Source organism: Parastagonospora nodorum, assembly GCF_000146915.1.
Source record: "Parastagonospora nodorum SN15 chromosome Unknown scaffold_1, whole genome shotgun sequence".
NCBI classification, from domain to species: Eukaryota; Fungi; Ascomycota; class Dothideomycetes; order Pleosporales; family Phaeosphaeriaceae; genus Parastagonospora; species Parastagonospora nodorum.
In genome coordinates, this window is record NW_001884549.1 from 770665 (window position 1) to 784661 (window position 13997).

Below are 13997 nucleotides of genomic sequence, written 5' to 3' on the forward strand. Positions count from 1 at the left end.
TGTGGAGGTTTAACCGACTGTGTGTATAGGGTGGGAAAAGTGGTGTTGTGTGCTGGTGTTGCTAGGCGCCTTGGGAAGGTTTGTTTGTGATGCGCGGGGAAAGAGCTCGGGGGTCCGCTCTGGTGAGGGGCAGGGATCTGGCGCTTCACGATGTCCACATTTCGAGGTCACACATTTGCTACGGTAGTTTGTATTCCCGGACTAGAGTTTGTCCATAGTCATTGCTGTTTTCATTGCTCGTTATATCTGGCCGCTTCCATGACGCTCAGTAAAACATTGATGCTTCGAAGAACCACATCATTTCTCCCCTGTAAATAAATCGAAGAACACTCGAACCGGAAGATGGTAATACAGAGTCGTGGCTGCAGGAAAAGACTGCTTCGTGGGTGTTGTTCATCTTCTCTTATCACTGTCGTCGTTGTTGGGTTCGAAATCAAGCTACATTTCAGTCAGTCAACCGCCCGCAGACAGTGCTTCTAGTACGTACCGTGTTCCCATTGTAAAACTGCTGGTTGTTCGGCTCTCTAGCTCTTTGATCTGCCAGCGTTCGTACCCGTATGCTCGCTCCTTCCGAGCTGGCAGGCTGTTGCGATGTCTGCCCTTCTCTTGACCCTGTGGTTTGCCCAGCTGGAGACTCTGCTGCAGGTGTTGAACCGTATCCCATTACAGAACCTAACATGCTGCCGGCATAGCCCACTGTACTCGACAAAAGTCCGAAAGCACCGCCAACAAGGCCTGTGGCACTCCCGACGACTCCACCTCCGGACCCAGAGTATGCTTCTGTGTACCCTTTGACTGGCACGAGGACCAATGTCGCGCTAGGTGCCAGGTCGATATCACCAAGTGACTGGCTTTCGTCGCCGGCGGACAGTTCGCGGCTAGGTTGCGGCGCAAGGATGTGTCTGAAGTAGAAAGGTGGCAGTTGCTTGTTGTTAATGTTCGGGTCATCGGTCGGCAACTTCGCAAACTCCTCTTCCACCCATTTCCTGACTTCGCTTTGGAGTGTTGCCGTGCGGGGGAACGTGGACCGTATGGTGCGTCCGTCAAACAGTCTGACCTGCAGGTTGACCGTCTTTGCTTGCGACCCTCTGGATGAGGTAGTTGTCCGCGATTGTGTCTGAGTCTGCGCTTCTGTGCTGCGTTCTTGTTCCCGCTCAGCTTTCCGCGCTTCGGCTTGCGCTTTACGCTCCGCCCGATCCTGTTCTATGCGCGCTTTGACACGAGCCAATTCTTCCGCTTCCTCTCGCTTCTTCTTTCGTAGCGCATCGCGTGCGGCTTGCTGTGCGGCAGTCATCGAGGGCGTTGGGGCATTCGTGGCCGGGGCGGTGGTGGCCCTCTGTTTGCCCTTGGCTGTGGATGATGGTGTGGGGGTTGCAGGCGCAGCGGGCTCTGGTGGTCCGTACAAATCGTCGTCTGCTACTGGGACTGCTTGCGGAGGGGGATTCGGTGTACTCGTCTGCGGTGTAGATGCTTGCACAGGGCCGGAGCCTGGTATCGGATTCGCACCGAGAACCTTGCGCAATGCATTGATGAAGTCGTTTTGTGTGACATCGCTCTTTAGCTGCAGTTGGAGCTGACCGTTCTGTATGACGACGAGTGCAGGTATGGTCTCGATGCTGCAGAAGGCTCCGAGAAAGCCGGCCTCGGTGGAGCCCGCTTCGATACGTAGGAGGACGGCTTTCTGGACAAGGAGACTCGAGAGCTGTAATTGTTAGCCATGCTTTACGCTCATTTGAGGGGTCTCTGCGCGTACCCAGCCGCTCTTCAGCCATTCGTCTTCCCACGTCTTGCTCGTTGCGCTGTCATCTGGCCAGCTTGTCAGTCGGCCTCCACATTCCGACGCGACAGCTGCACTTACCTCGGACAAAGCATGCGACAAGCTTCTGCTGTTGTATCGCAAGCGCAATTCCACTCTGTAAGGTACCTTGGTGAAACATGTTGAGAACAAGTCGCGTGGTGGATAGTAGCGGCGTGGTCGACCGAAGCTTGGGACGCGCGAGCTAAGATGCATGTGATGCATGCGTGCCTTAGCTATCGACCACCGCAGCGGGGAACTGTTACGCCATCCTGGTGGGACCGAGGCCGCCTCTCCGGCCTGCAGAGACATTCGACGTGTTTCGTACACGTACATGGCACTAATGCTGTCTATGTCGCCTTGCGCATGCACGGCTCATCTTTCGTCACGAGGTCATTGTTGGGCGTGGCTTCGTGCAGGAAACAGATCTATGGGTAATGCTAAGCCAGTCCTATGAATATACTGCGCCCAAGGAAAGTAATGCAGCAAAACCCAAAGCGTGATTATATGTGTGCTTCTGCAAAACGCAGGAGAAACTGCAAATGCTGCAAGCAAACGCTGTTCATGTGTAGATTGTGCCAAATGCTGAGATATCTTGCGTTTGCCTGACCACGCCAATTCCATAACGGCCGCGCAGTGATTAGTGCTGCCCAGTCGAATCGAGTCGCGATCCTGCCCTCTTTCATGCTGGATGTGGGTCGATGCAGATATTCAAGCTCTCGGTCCACTCCTGATTACAACTCCTCGACGCTTATAAGATGGTGCACTTGGACTTCTTCTTCGCTGCCTGCTGCTGGGGACGAGGACTGAGCACGGCACTGTGGAACATTAGCATCGGCACCTTCAGGCATAGCACCAGACTTACCGGATTGCCTCGTCGAATACACTCTTAAGGTTGCGCTGGGTTAGCGCAGAGCACTCTAGGTACTTTTGTGCTTTAATCTCCTTTGCGACCATGACGGCCTGCTCATACTGGATGGGCGCCATCTTCTTCTGCCTCAGCGACTCCTTGGTCCCTTCGTCGTCCCTCAAATCCAGCTTTGTTCCGACGAGTATGATGGGCACGCCGGGTGCATGATGGTCGATCTCGGGGTACCACTGTGACATGTCAGCACGTTGACTCGCCCCTATGCGACTGACCCGTACCTTTGCCTTTACGTTGTCGAATGACGGTGGGCTGACTATGGAAAAGCAGATTAGGAAAACGTCCGTCTGCGGGTAAGAGAGTGGCCGCAGTCGGTCGTAATCCTCCTGACCAGCGGTATCCCACAATCCAAGACTAATGGGCTTGCCATCCACCATAACATTTGCGGAGTAGTTGTCGAATCTTGGGCGATTAGCGCGGCTCGGGCGGTGATGGCCGACCAACTCACACTGTGGGAATGTACTCTCCAGGGAAAGCGTTTGTCGTGTACGAGATGAGAAGACATGTCTGCATCGTTAGCATTCACGGAAACAAGACTGCGAAAGCTGCTCCTCACTTTGCCAACGGCACCGTCACCCGTGACAACGCACTATTCACCGTCAGTCCTCTGTAGCACACACTTTTGCATGCTTCCTGTCGAGCAGCGCACCTTGAGAGATTGAGTAGCTGGGGCAGCCATGGTCGATGTGGTATGCGCGACGTCTGTTTAGAGTCGTCCGAGGATCCTTGGGCCCTGTTCGGCGAGATTGATGGGGCGGCGTCGGGGAGAAAGGTAGCTAAGTGCGGAGCTCTGAAGATGCTGCACGAGGACCAGATCAGCACGCAAGGTAGGTGCAGTGATGCGGATGCGGATAGGAGACAGTAGGCGGGCCAGCAGGAGTGTTCAGCGACTTTGTTATGGCGCGGAAGCTATGGGGGTCTATCGCTTGGCAGCGGCGGGTGATTGGAAAGGTTGATGGGCTGCGCGAGTCGATGGTAAAATGGCACAGACCACTGGCTTTCAGATGGCGAGGTGAGTGCAGCACTGGAGACGTGCGAAATGCGAAGTGCGAGGTGCGAATTACTTCAATTTCTCGGCATGAGCAGAGAGATAAGTCTCAGACGCCTGCCTCTGTCATCGAGGTGCAGTGGGCCCTTTGGCGCGTGTGGACTTGCTGCTTCTTGAAACGCACTTGGGACAACTTCCTGGGGGTTTGTGTTCCACTGCCGTACCGCCTCTTTACAGGTCCGCCGGAGCACCTAGAGCATACGGTAACATGAACCTTGGCCTCCATAGTCTACCTCCAATAGCGTATCCTGAAAGCTATATGCAGCTCCTTGATTTCACAGCGAGAAAGGTTTAGTTACACGCACGGCTCTAGGCTGTCTACCTTGGGAAGGTGTAGAGATGGTCCTAAGCGTTTCGTCGAATACCCAAAGACGCCGTAGACAGCTTTCGCGCCCCCCGCCAGTGTAAGAGAAACATGCACCACACGCACACGACATCGAGGAAGGCGTGCCGTGCTCCGGTTTATGGCGTCAGCATCTTACTATCTCTGCGCGTATTACTTCACGAATACCCTTCTTGACTCTGCTCAACGTCAAACTCTCCGCACATGCATTCGCATTTTGGCTGGCTAGCGCTGTGATCCGTCTGCATTCATCTGTTCGCCCGGCGAGGGTCGAGCTTCCCATTAGCCGTGTTTTGTCCGACATGTGAAGAGGCTGCATGCCGTTCCCAGCGAATAGAAGCTTGCATCTCAGTGGTGGCGGCACATCTCTGATCCAATGTCTGGTGGCCATCGAGACCAGACCCGCGGATCACGAACACCATAACGCATTTGTGGCTCACAATCCTCAAGTTTATTGAGCCTGCATGTTGCTTTATGCAAAAGCTTTCCGCATCTGAAGACCTGAAATGGACAGAGATTTCGAGCGTAACATACAGTTTACGTTGCTCAGAGAACGTCCTGTAGCTATGCGCAACCCTGTTTTTATTACAGCCAAACGACTTAACCCCTCAAACATCTTCAGGATCTACTACTTTTGAGAGGCGCAGAGATAGTCTCTAGGCGTTTTATCGGATGCGCCAAGACGCTGTGGGTATCATTCACTATTAGAGACCGACCATGCATGCTCGATGAGACAGTATCTCAAAAGAAAAGAAAAAGATCATCGCCACGCTCCTTTCCTTCACCAAGAAAGTTCTTGCGAAGTAGGAACTTGATTAGAGACTCGTGGAGCTCTTTCATGTCGAGAATGCCACGCTTCTTCTGGTCAATGTATGAGACGTCGATGACCACCTGCTTCAGGTTTGCTGTTGACAGGGCCTTCTCCTCCAATAGCGCCGCCAGCCGATCAGGTGTTCCGACTGCGAAGTCAATTCTGCAAAGTTTTAGCAAATGAATTGTTTCGTGCACGGCTCAACATACTTGGTCTTCTTCAGGTGAGCTACTTGCTCGGCAAGCTTCATGTGTTTGGCAAACAGTTTAGCAATGTTGGGGTCCTTGAGACTCTTGGGCTCTTTTGGCAATCCCGATTTAAGAGATCTGACTATATCGGCAGCACGGATTCCAGATGCGGTGACGATAATGGTGTGCGGCGCACCGACTGGCTTCTTGGGTGTTGGTTCCAATGCAGTGCATTGCTTCTTTAGGAATGCCGATATATTGCTTGTGACCCGTGGACCAGTCCAACTTGTACTGTCGCGCACAGTTCTTGCTACACCCAGTTAGACTTTTTAGTATTCGAGGTGAATTTGTGCGTACCAGGTATGAATTTGTCCTCAAGCTCTACACTGCTCAACTCTTTTCCATAGAGTCGTGTTCGGGCGTTGACATAATCCGCCACCAGTTGACCGTCCATGTGCTCAAACGCATGATTGACGCCTAGAGCTTGATCCAAGTCATCTTCGTCAATCTCTTTCACTTTCAGCTTCTTCTTTTCCTTGCGTTTCAGCTTCTTGGCGGCCTTCTTGCTGTCTTTGGTCGCGTCCGGCTCGGCCTCTCTCTTTCTCTTCTTCGATGATGCCGTGATATCAAACTCGGCCTCGATCAGGGGCACACCACCTTCTGAATCTGAATCTGACATGATGTGACTCGTGCTTTACGTGTTGTCGCAGTGTTCGCGAATTCGCAACAGAAAAAGTTCCAGGTAAGGTTATCGATAAGGATGGCGCTAGTGCGTCCCAGGCTAGATCAGCCGAAGGTCAGGGAAGGCGCGTCCCACCGACGCGTGCCCCAATGTTCATCATCAACAAACTAAACTCGAATACTTCACGACCAGATCAGCAACAACCATGTCCGAATCGGCGCGCAAGAAGCAGCGCCCGTCGCCCGACCGCGCGCCCATTGCGACACCCGATGCGCGCATAGAGCCCAGCACGCCGTTTAGAAGAGCGGCGAGCGCGGGGCCGACCCCAGGAAGCAGAAAGACACCACTTCTTCGCACCCCAGGCACAGGCAGGACGCCACGCGGAGGACCAGCAACTCGACCACTACCATCGCGACGAGTGGCGCCGACCACCCCACATGCGATTCGAGCCCTCCGAGAACGAGCCAATGCCGCAAGAACACCAGGAAACAATCGGAGACGAAGTGGGCGGGTACAGAGGGAAACTCCACGGGACATCTTGCGCGACCTAAGCAGAGCACTCGCCCGGGATACTAAGCCAGTCGAACCCTCGCCTCAAGCAGACCGACGCCGGACACGACATTCAGCCCTCGATCTCCCCGATGTTGAAGATGGCCCGGATCCTGCTGCTCCACGCCTTAGTATGGCAATCGACGACATGTACGACGATGATAGCTATCATGAGCATCCGCCTCGGCAATCCTTTTTGCCAGACCTGCCAGACGACGTGGATGGTGGAACAGTGCAGTCCCTCGAGTTTGGAAGAAGAGCCATCAGCGAAGACCCACGGTTCATGTATCCGGGCAGGATTAGTGAGCGATTTGCGGACCTGAGTGAGCTGGGCGCGGTGGAGGAAGAGTTCGAGATTGATGGAACATTCATCAATCGACGCGACGGCTTGCTCGATCAAACCATAAATGAAGCCTTGGATGAGGATGATACAACGACTCAGATCCGTGCTCTTACAGGAAGACGGGATGGGCGCCCAAGTGATGTGGATCTTGGAGTGTTTGGGGATGCAGAGGATGATAACGACGAGCCAACGTTCAGATTCAACATTCCAGAGCGCATACGGGCGCCACAACGAGAGGAGCCTACAGAGGAGCAAGATTTCGAGGATGCTCTTGAGGACGCACTACCAACATTTGCCAACGATGACGAGGAGCTGCTTCAACCGGAAGGCGATGAGCAGGATGAAGTCACGGCAGCGTTGAACGGAGATGTAACCTCAGAACCTCCAGGCATACAAGGCTGGGAGTCTGAACCTGGTCTTAACGATGCCGACCTTGCCCAATACCGTGAGGAAGAGTCGGCCATGGACCGAAGCCTCCAGACGCAATCACCTGAGCGCCCTGCCGCTGCAAAACAAGCAAACGTTCGGAAAGCCAAGGAGCTCAGAATCTCGCAGCGTGGTTTAGAGTACCCCTCCTTCCCAGCTGCTTCAGTGAAGAAGCTCGCACTTGGCTTCATGAAGTCGCAAGGAAGCAAAGGACAGCTCAACAAGGAATCACTGAATGCTCTTGTCAAAGTGACTGACGACTTCTTCGAGCAGATTGGCATTGATCTCGCAGCATATGCTCAGCATGGTGGACGCAAAATGATTGAAGAGAGCGACGTGATAGCGCTCATGAAAAGGTATGTTACATTTTAGTCCGTACAGCTCGCGAATCATGCTGATGCTCTTCTACAGAACCCGCAAGACTACAAGTAATAACACGATATTCTCACTGGCGCAGAAGATGCTGCCGCGAGAGCTGCTCCAGCAGTTGCGTATGGAACCTCCACAAAAGCTTCGCGGCCAGAAGCGGAAGAGGATGAATACTATACAAGAAGAAGATGAAGGCTGAGATCGTCTCTACGATTCGATGATCACCATTCGACGCTGTGTCGGACTCTTCGTTGCGTACCGGACATCGGCTTCTTTACGACCATCCAGAACATGATTGATGTCGCGAAGCTTAGCGCGTACCTGCTCGATGTCAGCACCTGTATAAAGTACGGAATGTATGGGTACATACCATGTGAAGATGTACTGGGTGTGGTTGTTTCTTAGGTTCACCGTCGGCGCTCTACCAATCGGTATACCCTTGGGTTCTCGCTCATAGTTTGTGAGCAAATCTGGCGCTATTGCTTTATTAGATACCCCCTTTCAAACATTCGAATATCAAACTTACTCATCGTCTCCTCAACCCACACCCTCTGACTCCCAGTATGCTGTGCCATCTCTTCAACACTAGGGAAGAACCACTTCCCCTTCTCCGGCTCATTCTTCGGCGTGAACATATTTCCCTTTGGCGGAATCCTCAGCAACCCCTCAACCATGACTTCTCCCTCTGGCAATCCCCCGCTATTCTTCCTAAACCATTGCGGTGCCGTGTCCTTCTTAATCCACCCCCTGCAACACAATATCTTATGCACATTCCCCCTCGCATCCGTCCTCTCCAGCGGCGTAACAACCGTATATCCCTCCTCGCCATCCAATATCCGCGGCCCAATCAACATCTCCTGATCATGCCTCAGTCTGCCCCGCGCATAAACCTTGCGATAATCAAACGCTTCCAGCATACTCTCGTCGATGCGCAGCGGGAGCTCGAGCGGCGGGAACGTCAATCGGTCTTCGAATCGCGCGACCAGCTCGGTCTTCCAGCCGAGTCGTTGCACTTGCCAGCACCCGAGGATGAAGGCTGTGAGAGGGATTATGGCGAGGATTATTAGGCCTGGGCCGTGTTGCTTGCCGCTTCGAACCATTTTCGCGGGCCGGTCGAGGATCGAGACGAAGTTGGGGTCCAGGCCGGGACCGCCACCTACGGAACGGCGCTGGAGGAGGAGGAGCGTGGGTTGGAGGCGTGGGGATGGGGAGGGTCGGCGTTGGGTGAAGCGTTGGCGGAGGCATTGTGGGCGGATGGCTGGTCGCGCGAGATGCGGAGTCTGTTGTGTATAGTATCGCCTGAAGAGGTTCAGGAAAGGATTCGGTTTCGACATTTTGCCTGGGGGTCGTGGTGGGGTGTTGAGAAGCTGGGATGGTCGAATGTCGAAAGTTGATGGCGGACTTCCGGGGCTAGTGACGAATGTGGGTACCGGTATGGGTCTATGCAGCAGCTCGACTACGGCTCATACCACGAAACGACTTGATCAAGAAATGGCTGAGGTACAATCTCCCCTTGTCGATATTCCAGAGTCAAGAGTGGGCAGTCATGATCAGGATAAAAATGTTCTCATCAACCGCCTCGACGAGCTGTTGGAGAAGTACTTGCATACCTTGGACAAGTATCAAAGGGTGCGGGAACTACTTTCCAAACAACTATCTTCGGTGAGTTTCAATCGAATCAATAGCATGAACAGGCCCTGATCCCATTGTAGGGCTATCTAGCTTTAGCACAGGCAAATTTCCAGAATCGATCAACTACCCACTATGGACAAGACAACTACGACGAGCGCATGCAGGCGATTCGCAAAGTGTGAGATTCCCTCTCAAGCCATTTTGGAAATGAAGTGAAGGCTGACGTCTCATAGTTCGATTCGTGAAGAAGCTGACAATTCAATGATCTTCCTCGTTGCTGCGAAGAAAGAGGAAGCAGAAATTAAGAACCAGAGTGACGAGGAATCAAAGAATGGAAAACTTGAAAAGGAATCCGCATCCACATCGACTGCAACCGATCCTGACAAAGAGAGTGAGAAACCGGCAAAGATTGTAGATCCATTGCGCTGGTTTGGCATATTGGTGCCGCCCGCTCTCCGCTCTGCACAGTCCAGCTTCTTTGCTGCAGTTGAGGGGCCCGTTCCACAATTGATGGACGTGGCCAGAGAGTTGCGGAATCAGGAGATTGAGATTGGACGGGTGAGAAAGCAGATCAAGAAGCTGTAGTTTCACGTCGACTACGAATGAAATTGTAAATAAACCCGGGTATCATGATAAGCACTAAACTCCGTCCCTCCGCCATCACTGTTGCTGTACGCCTCTCTCCGACATGGGTTGCGTTCAGTCGCCGGATGAGACCTCCAATGGGCCCGATAGCCTTTGTGCTCATTGATATGTCCCGACCGCCGTCCCTGGCTCTGCAGGATGCCTTCTCGATGCGTCCGTCTTTGGTGACGGTCATGACCGCCACCCTACGATCCGACCATGTGATTGTGATTTCCCGCACCGCTGCATCATTCTCTATGTCCAGGATGCGGACAGGTCCCTCCTCAATGCCATCTTCCTCCACGTCCGAGCTCGCTTCGTCGTCGCTAACGAATGCGTTCAGAGTCTGCCCAGCGTTCGCGACCTCACCATCGTTTGCGTCCCGTGGCTTCAGGCTCGATATCCCCGCCTCCTGCTTCAAGTCGTCCACAGCCTTGACCCGCATGTGCCAGCTGACCAGTTCTTTCCTCAGTAGTCTCCCAAAGCGCACAAGGTCCTGCTCCGGGTCGATCTCAGCGTCTTTCCAACTCGTCGGTAGCCACTTGTTCGCCAAGTGCTGTAGAGGTATACATGGCGGGATAGTGTGCTTGTGTATCTTCAGCAGCCTGTTGCCGATGCGCTCTCTCCAGTTCAGAAGCACGTGATATGTCTCGATAAATTTGCCGCCAATCGAGACGTCGATGCTGACGCCGAGGATGTTGCCGTTGTTGATCGCACTGGGGTCGGGGTCTTTGACTTTGTAGGCAGTCACGCCTGTGCAGGCGCGGTAGATGTTTTCGAGGGTTACGTTTCGATTGCTGTTTCAATCGCGCGCTGTGCTGCACTTGAGGGACTTTCGCTTTTTGGTTTGGTGTTTGGAGACGCGCTGATAGGTGGGGTTGTGATAGGAGGACCGACGCGAGATTCGAGCGGTGCGCCTGGAGGGTGGCTATACGGGCGTGCAAATCGTTGATTTCTGCATCAAGATCTTCGGTTGTGGCCATGATGAGGTGGTCGAAGTCTTGTGTGATTGTGTTGGTGGGGAGCGCAATGTCGATTGAAGGTCGCGCGTGGATCCCCACAACTGTCGCGTCGACACGTGCCGAACAAGGATGTTTTGGGCCTTGTGGGTCGCCGCTGCTGATCGAAAGGACACGGTTCCAACCAAGAACAACCCACTTGGGACCGCGGCCTTCAGCGCTCCATAGTGGTGCCGCCGCAGAAACGTATCTCCGCCGTTTCGTAATACGTCTATTTCCCTACTAGCTGTCATTCTCTTGTACCTGTATTGTTCCGCGCCTCTCCTTCTCGCTGCTCCGTCTCTCACTCAATCGACCCCCGCAAACAGTACCACTCCGCGCTAGCACAGCAACCTCCTTTTGACCTGACGAGCGTCATCTGAACTACCCCTCGTTATTGAAGACCAGTGCTCGAAAGCATCACCACAAATGAGCAAACGAGTGTCCAAATCCAAGAACCGTGGCTCTGTACAACGACAGGGCTCGACCGACTCCCTCCGCGACAAGGGCAACGGAAATGCGAATGCAACCAGCACCAATATGAACGCCAACCTTCTGGAACACCGGCGGAAACACAACTCAATTGATGGAACGTCCCCTTCAAGCCAGGCTGCCTCGTTGATGGGCAACTCGAACTTCTCCCTCGATGACGATATACCACCACTAGACAAGGACGATGAGGGTCCATCGAAGGGCTTCTTCGAGCTGAGCAAGAAGGATCAGCGCAACTTCTTGCTGCTCGTCCTGCTTTACTTCCTCCAGGGCATACCAATGGGATTGGCGCACGGCTCCGTCCCGTTCTTACTGAAGAATGTGGTTTCGTACTCGGCTATTGGCGTCTTTTCGCTAGCAGCCTACCCATATTCACTGAAACTGTTATGGAGTCCGATCGTGGATGCGGTGTGGTCACCCAGTATTGGTCGCAGGAAGAGTTGGATCTTGCCCATCCAGACAATCTCCGGTTTCTCCATGATCTGGCTGGGAAAGCACATCAACAAGATGATGACGGATGCTAGCGACAATGAGGGCGGCGTATGGAATTTCACATGGTGGTGGTTCGCGCTGGTCTTTCTGTGCGCGACCCAAGACATTGCTGTGGACGGATGGGCCCTGACTCTTCTTTCCAAGGAGAACCTCGCATACGCCTCAACCGCGCAGACCGTTGGTCTCACAGCCGGCCAGTTCCTCTCGTATACCGTATTCCTCGCTTTCAACTCCAAGGATTTTTCCAACCGATGGTTCCGCCCAGCCAATGCGCCTGCCGAGACTGGGCTTATGGAATTGGACAGCTATCTTACATTCTGGGGCTGGGCATACTTGATTGTCACTGCTGGTTTGGCTTTCATGAAGCGCGAAGACCGCGACAAAACTACGGACAGCATCAAGGAAGTCTACCAAACCATGTGGGGCATCCTTAAGCTCAAGAACATCCAATCCTTCATCATCATCCACTTGATCGCCAAGATCGGCTTTCAAGCCAACGATGCGGTGACGAGCCTCAAGCTGCTAGACAAGGGTCTCAAGCAAGAGCAGCTTTCTCTTGTCATCCTGATCGACTTTCCTGTGGAGGTCTTTTTAGGTTACTATATCGGCAAGTGGTGTCAGTCCTATCCGCCAATGCACATCTGGTGTTGGTCGTTCATGGGACGTTTGGCGGCCGCTGGATTTGCGCAATTCGTTGTCTCGGTCTTCCCCACTGACGGCGCGGGCGGATCGTTCTTGTTGCTTGTCATTGCTGAGCATGTGCTATCAACTTTCATGAATACTGTCATGTTTGTCGCAGTCAGTGCCTTCCACGCAAAGATCTCAGATCCGCTCATCGGCGGAACGTACATGACGCTTCTTGCTACGTAAGTTTACCCAACGTAATAACTCAAGAGAGCCCCCCTTACTAACATGCCATAGTGTATCGAACCTTGGCGGAACATTTCCTCGCTACTTTGTTCTCAAAGCCGTCGACATGTTCACCGCAGCGACTTGCTTACCACCAACGAACCCACCAAAGGCCGACGCCCTCAAGGGTGCGCCCATCACTCAAGCATTTTCTTGCGTTGGCGAAGCCGACAAGCACCGATGCCGAGATGGCGGTGGTGTCTACAAAGTCACTACAGATGGCTACTATATCGTAAATGTACTATGCATTATCGTTGGAGTAGTTACCTTTACTCTATACATCAAGCCGGCGGTGATGAAAATTCAATCCTTGCCATTGCGAGCATGGCGGATAGCTGGAGGAGCATAAACACGTGTTTGAGATATGTACTAGGGTAAATTACATAGCGTGTGCATTTACTACATACTCGATGCGTTCGTCAAGTTGCCGGTCTCAGACCTGCCTTCTCTGTAATCATTCCTCTGCTTTGTGATCTGCGACCTTGAGGTCCCACTCAATGAGCCAAACTCCAATGCCATTACCAACAACAATCTCAGACGGGGCAATGGTCCGCATACAGGTGTCAGTCCACACCGCCCTCGGAATAGAAGCATCTTTAGAGCGGATTGAGGCTCAAGTTGGGGCGCACGTCCGTTGCGCGCTGCCTCGTGACAAGGCGTCTCTGATCGGCCAACGACGGCGCTACTGAGGCGCCGAACAAGACTAAGTGCGCCACCGTCTCAAAGACAGGCAGGTACATGCAGGGCTGCTCCGAGGTGTATGGGGCGTCTCGACTTAATGACTTTGTTGCCATAGCCTTGCAATGCAATTAAAGATACATCTCTACTTTCGCCTCGAAGATTGACGAATACGATAGACACTGGCAGACTACCTAGTGAAGTATCAAAGTGCACGGGGGCATGAAAGGTTAGTTAGCACTGAGCCAGACATTGCAAAACCACAACCAACGTTTCTGTCAGCAGGACAGGCCTCGAACGTAGAGCCCACAACGCTACTATCGATGCCGAACATGCCGATGACGGAATTCCTGCAACGGCCCGTTGCCCTTTCCCGTGGCCTGACGTTTTTTCTGCCAAAGATACTTTTATAGCTGTAGTATGTTGCGGCTCTTTCTCGAACAAGCCAACCCAACTCCCTGCATCTTTCCTCCGAACACTGCGCCGAGCCCTGGAGCTAAACCCAAAAAGGCGGCGCGTTTTGACATCTGTCGCAAATATCTGCTGATGTCCACTTCTTGAATCTGCCTACATAACTTCTCGTACTTCTTGCCATAACTCTTATACACCTGCGATTGTCGCCTTGTTCTTGTGTTTCAACAACAACCGACTCCAAAACCCGTACACCGCTTCTACTGCTAGCTGTTTATACTT

The 13997-nt window shown here is 53.1% G+C and overlaps 8 protein-coding genes across 8 annotated transcripts; 3 read left to right on the forward strand and 5 right to left on the reverse strand.

The window, feature by feature from the left end:
- Positions 1-174: 174 nt before the first annotated feature.
- Positions 175-1937, reverse strand: SNOG_00326 (hypothetical protein; the record flags this gene model as incomplete). The annotated part of the gene is made up of 4 exons (XM_001790964.1): positions 175-438; positions 488-1702; positions 1754-1806; positions 1859-1937. The coding sequence occupies 4 exons, from the start codon at positions 1935-1937 to the stop codon at positions 394-396; spliced, it is 1392 nt and encodes a 463-aa protein (XP_001791016.1). The 3' UTR covers positions 175-393.
- Positions 1938-2115: 178 nt separating this feature from the next.
- SNOG_00327 (hypothetical protein) lies at positions 2116-3804 on the reverse strand. Its single transcript, XM_001790965.1, has 6 exons — positions 3370-3804; positions 3277-3309; positions 3169-3227; positions 2942-3122; positions 2661-2893; positions 2116-2613 (listed from the first exon to the last, which is right to left on the reverse strand). The coding sequence occupies exons 1-6, from the start codon at positions 3397-3399 to the stop codon at positions 2547-2549; spliced, it is 603 nt and encodes a 200-aa protein (XP_001791017.1). The 5' UTR covers positions 3400-3804; the 3' UTR covers positions 2116-2546.
- Positions 3805-4852: 1048 nt separating this feature from the next.
- Positions 4853-5789, reverse strand: SNOG_00328 (hypothetical protein; the record flags this gene model as incomplete). The annotated part of the gene is made up of 3 exons (XM_001790966.1): positions 4853-5084; positions 5132-5349; positions 5427-5789. The coding sequence occupies 3 exons, from the start codon at positions 5787-5789 to the stop codon at positions 4853-4855; spliced, it is 813 nt and encodes a 270-aa protein (XP_001791018.1).
- Positions 5790-5997: 208 nt separating this feature from the next.
- Positions 5998-7678, forward strand: SNOG_00329 (hypothetical protein; the record flags this gene model as incomplete). Its single annotated transcript, XM_001790967.1, has 4 exons — positions 5998-6079; positions 6129-6303; positions 6348-7466; positions 7492-7678. The coding sequence occupies 4 exons, from the start codon at positions 5998-6000 to the stop codon at positions 7676-7678; spliced, it is 1563 nt and encodes a 520-aa protein (XP_001791019.1).
- A 22-nt stretch (positions 7679-7700) lies between these two features.
- Positions 7701-8813, reverse strand: SNOG_00330 (hypothetical protein; the record flags this gene model as incomplete). Its single annotated transcript, XM_001790968.1, has 3 exons — positions 7701-7800; positions 7850-7955; positions 8006-8813. 3 exons carry the CDS (start codon positions 8811-8813, stop codon positions 7701-7703), a joined length of 1014 nt encoding a protein of 337 aa, XP_001791020.1.
- A 157-nt stretch (positions 8814-8970) lies between these two features.
- On the forward strand, positions 8971-9696 carry SNOG_00331 (hypothetical protein; the record flags this gene model as incomplete). The annotated part of the gene is made up of 3 exons (XM_001790969.1): positions 8971-9108; positions 9225-9289; positions 9345-9696. The coding sequence occupies 3 exons, from the start codon at positions 8971-8973 to the stop codon at positions 9694-9696; spliced, it is 555 nt and encodes a 184-aa protein (XP_001791021.1).
- On the reverse strand, positions 9683-10718 carry SNOG_00332 (hypothetical protein; the record flags this gene model as incomplete). The annotated part of the gene is made up of 2 exons (XM_001790970.1): positions 9683-10488; positions 10670-10718. The coding sequence occupies 2 exons, from the start codon at positions 10716-10718 to the stop codon at positions 9683-9685; spliced, it is 855 nt and encodes a 284-aa protein (XP_001791022.1).
- A 444-nt stretch (positions 10719-11162) lies between these two features.
- On the forward strand, positions 11163-12975 carry SNOG_00333 (hypothetical protein; the record flags this gene model as incomplete). Its single annotated transcript, XM_001790971.1, has 2 exons — positions 11163-12583; positions 12639-12975. The coding sequence occupies 2 exons, from the start codon at positions 11163-11165 to the stop codon at positions 12973-12975; spliced, it is 1758 nt and encodes a 585-aa protein (XP_001791023.1).
- Positions 12976-13997: the final 1022 nt, after the last annotated feature.

Bases quoted from the DNA above. Each gene is read 5' to 3' on its own strand.
- SNOG_00327 (XM_001790965.1), bottom strand. From the start codon at position 3,399: ATGGCTGCCCCAGCTACTCAATCTCTCAAG. The intron at 3,123-3,168 runs GTGAGTTGGTCG...TAATCGCCCAAG, and splicing joins GGAGAGTACATTCCCACAGT to ATTCGACAACTACTCCGCAA. The intron at 2,614-2,660 runs GTAAGTCTGGTG...AATGTTCCACAG, and splicing joins GTATTCGACGAGGCAATCCG to TGCCGTGCTCAGTCCTCGTC.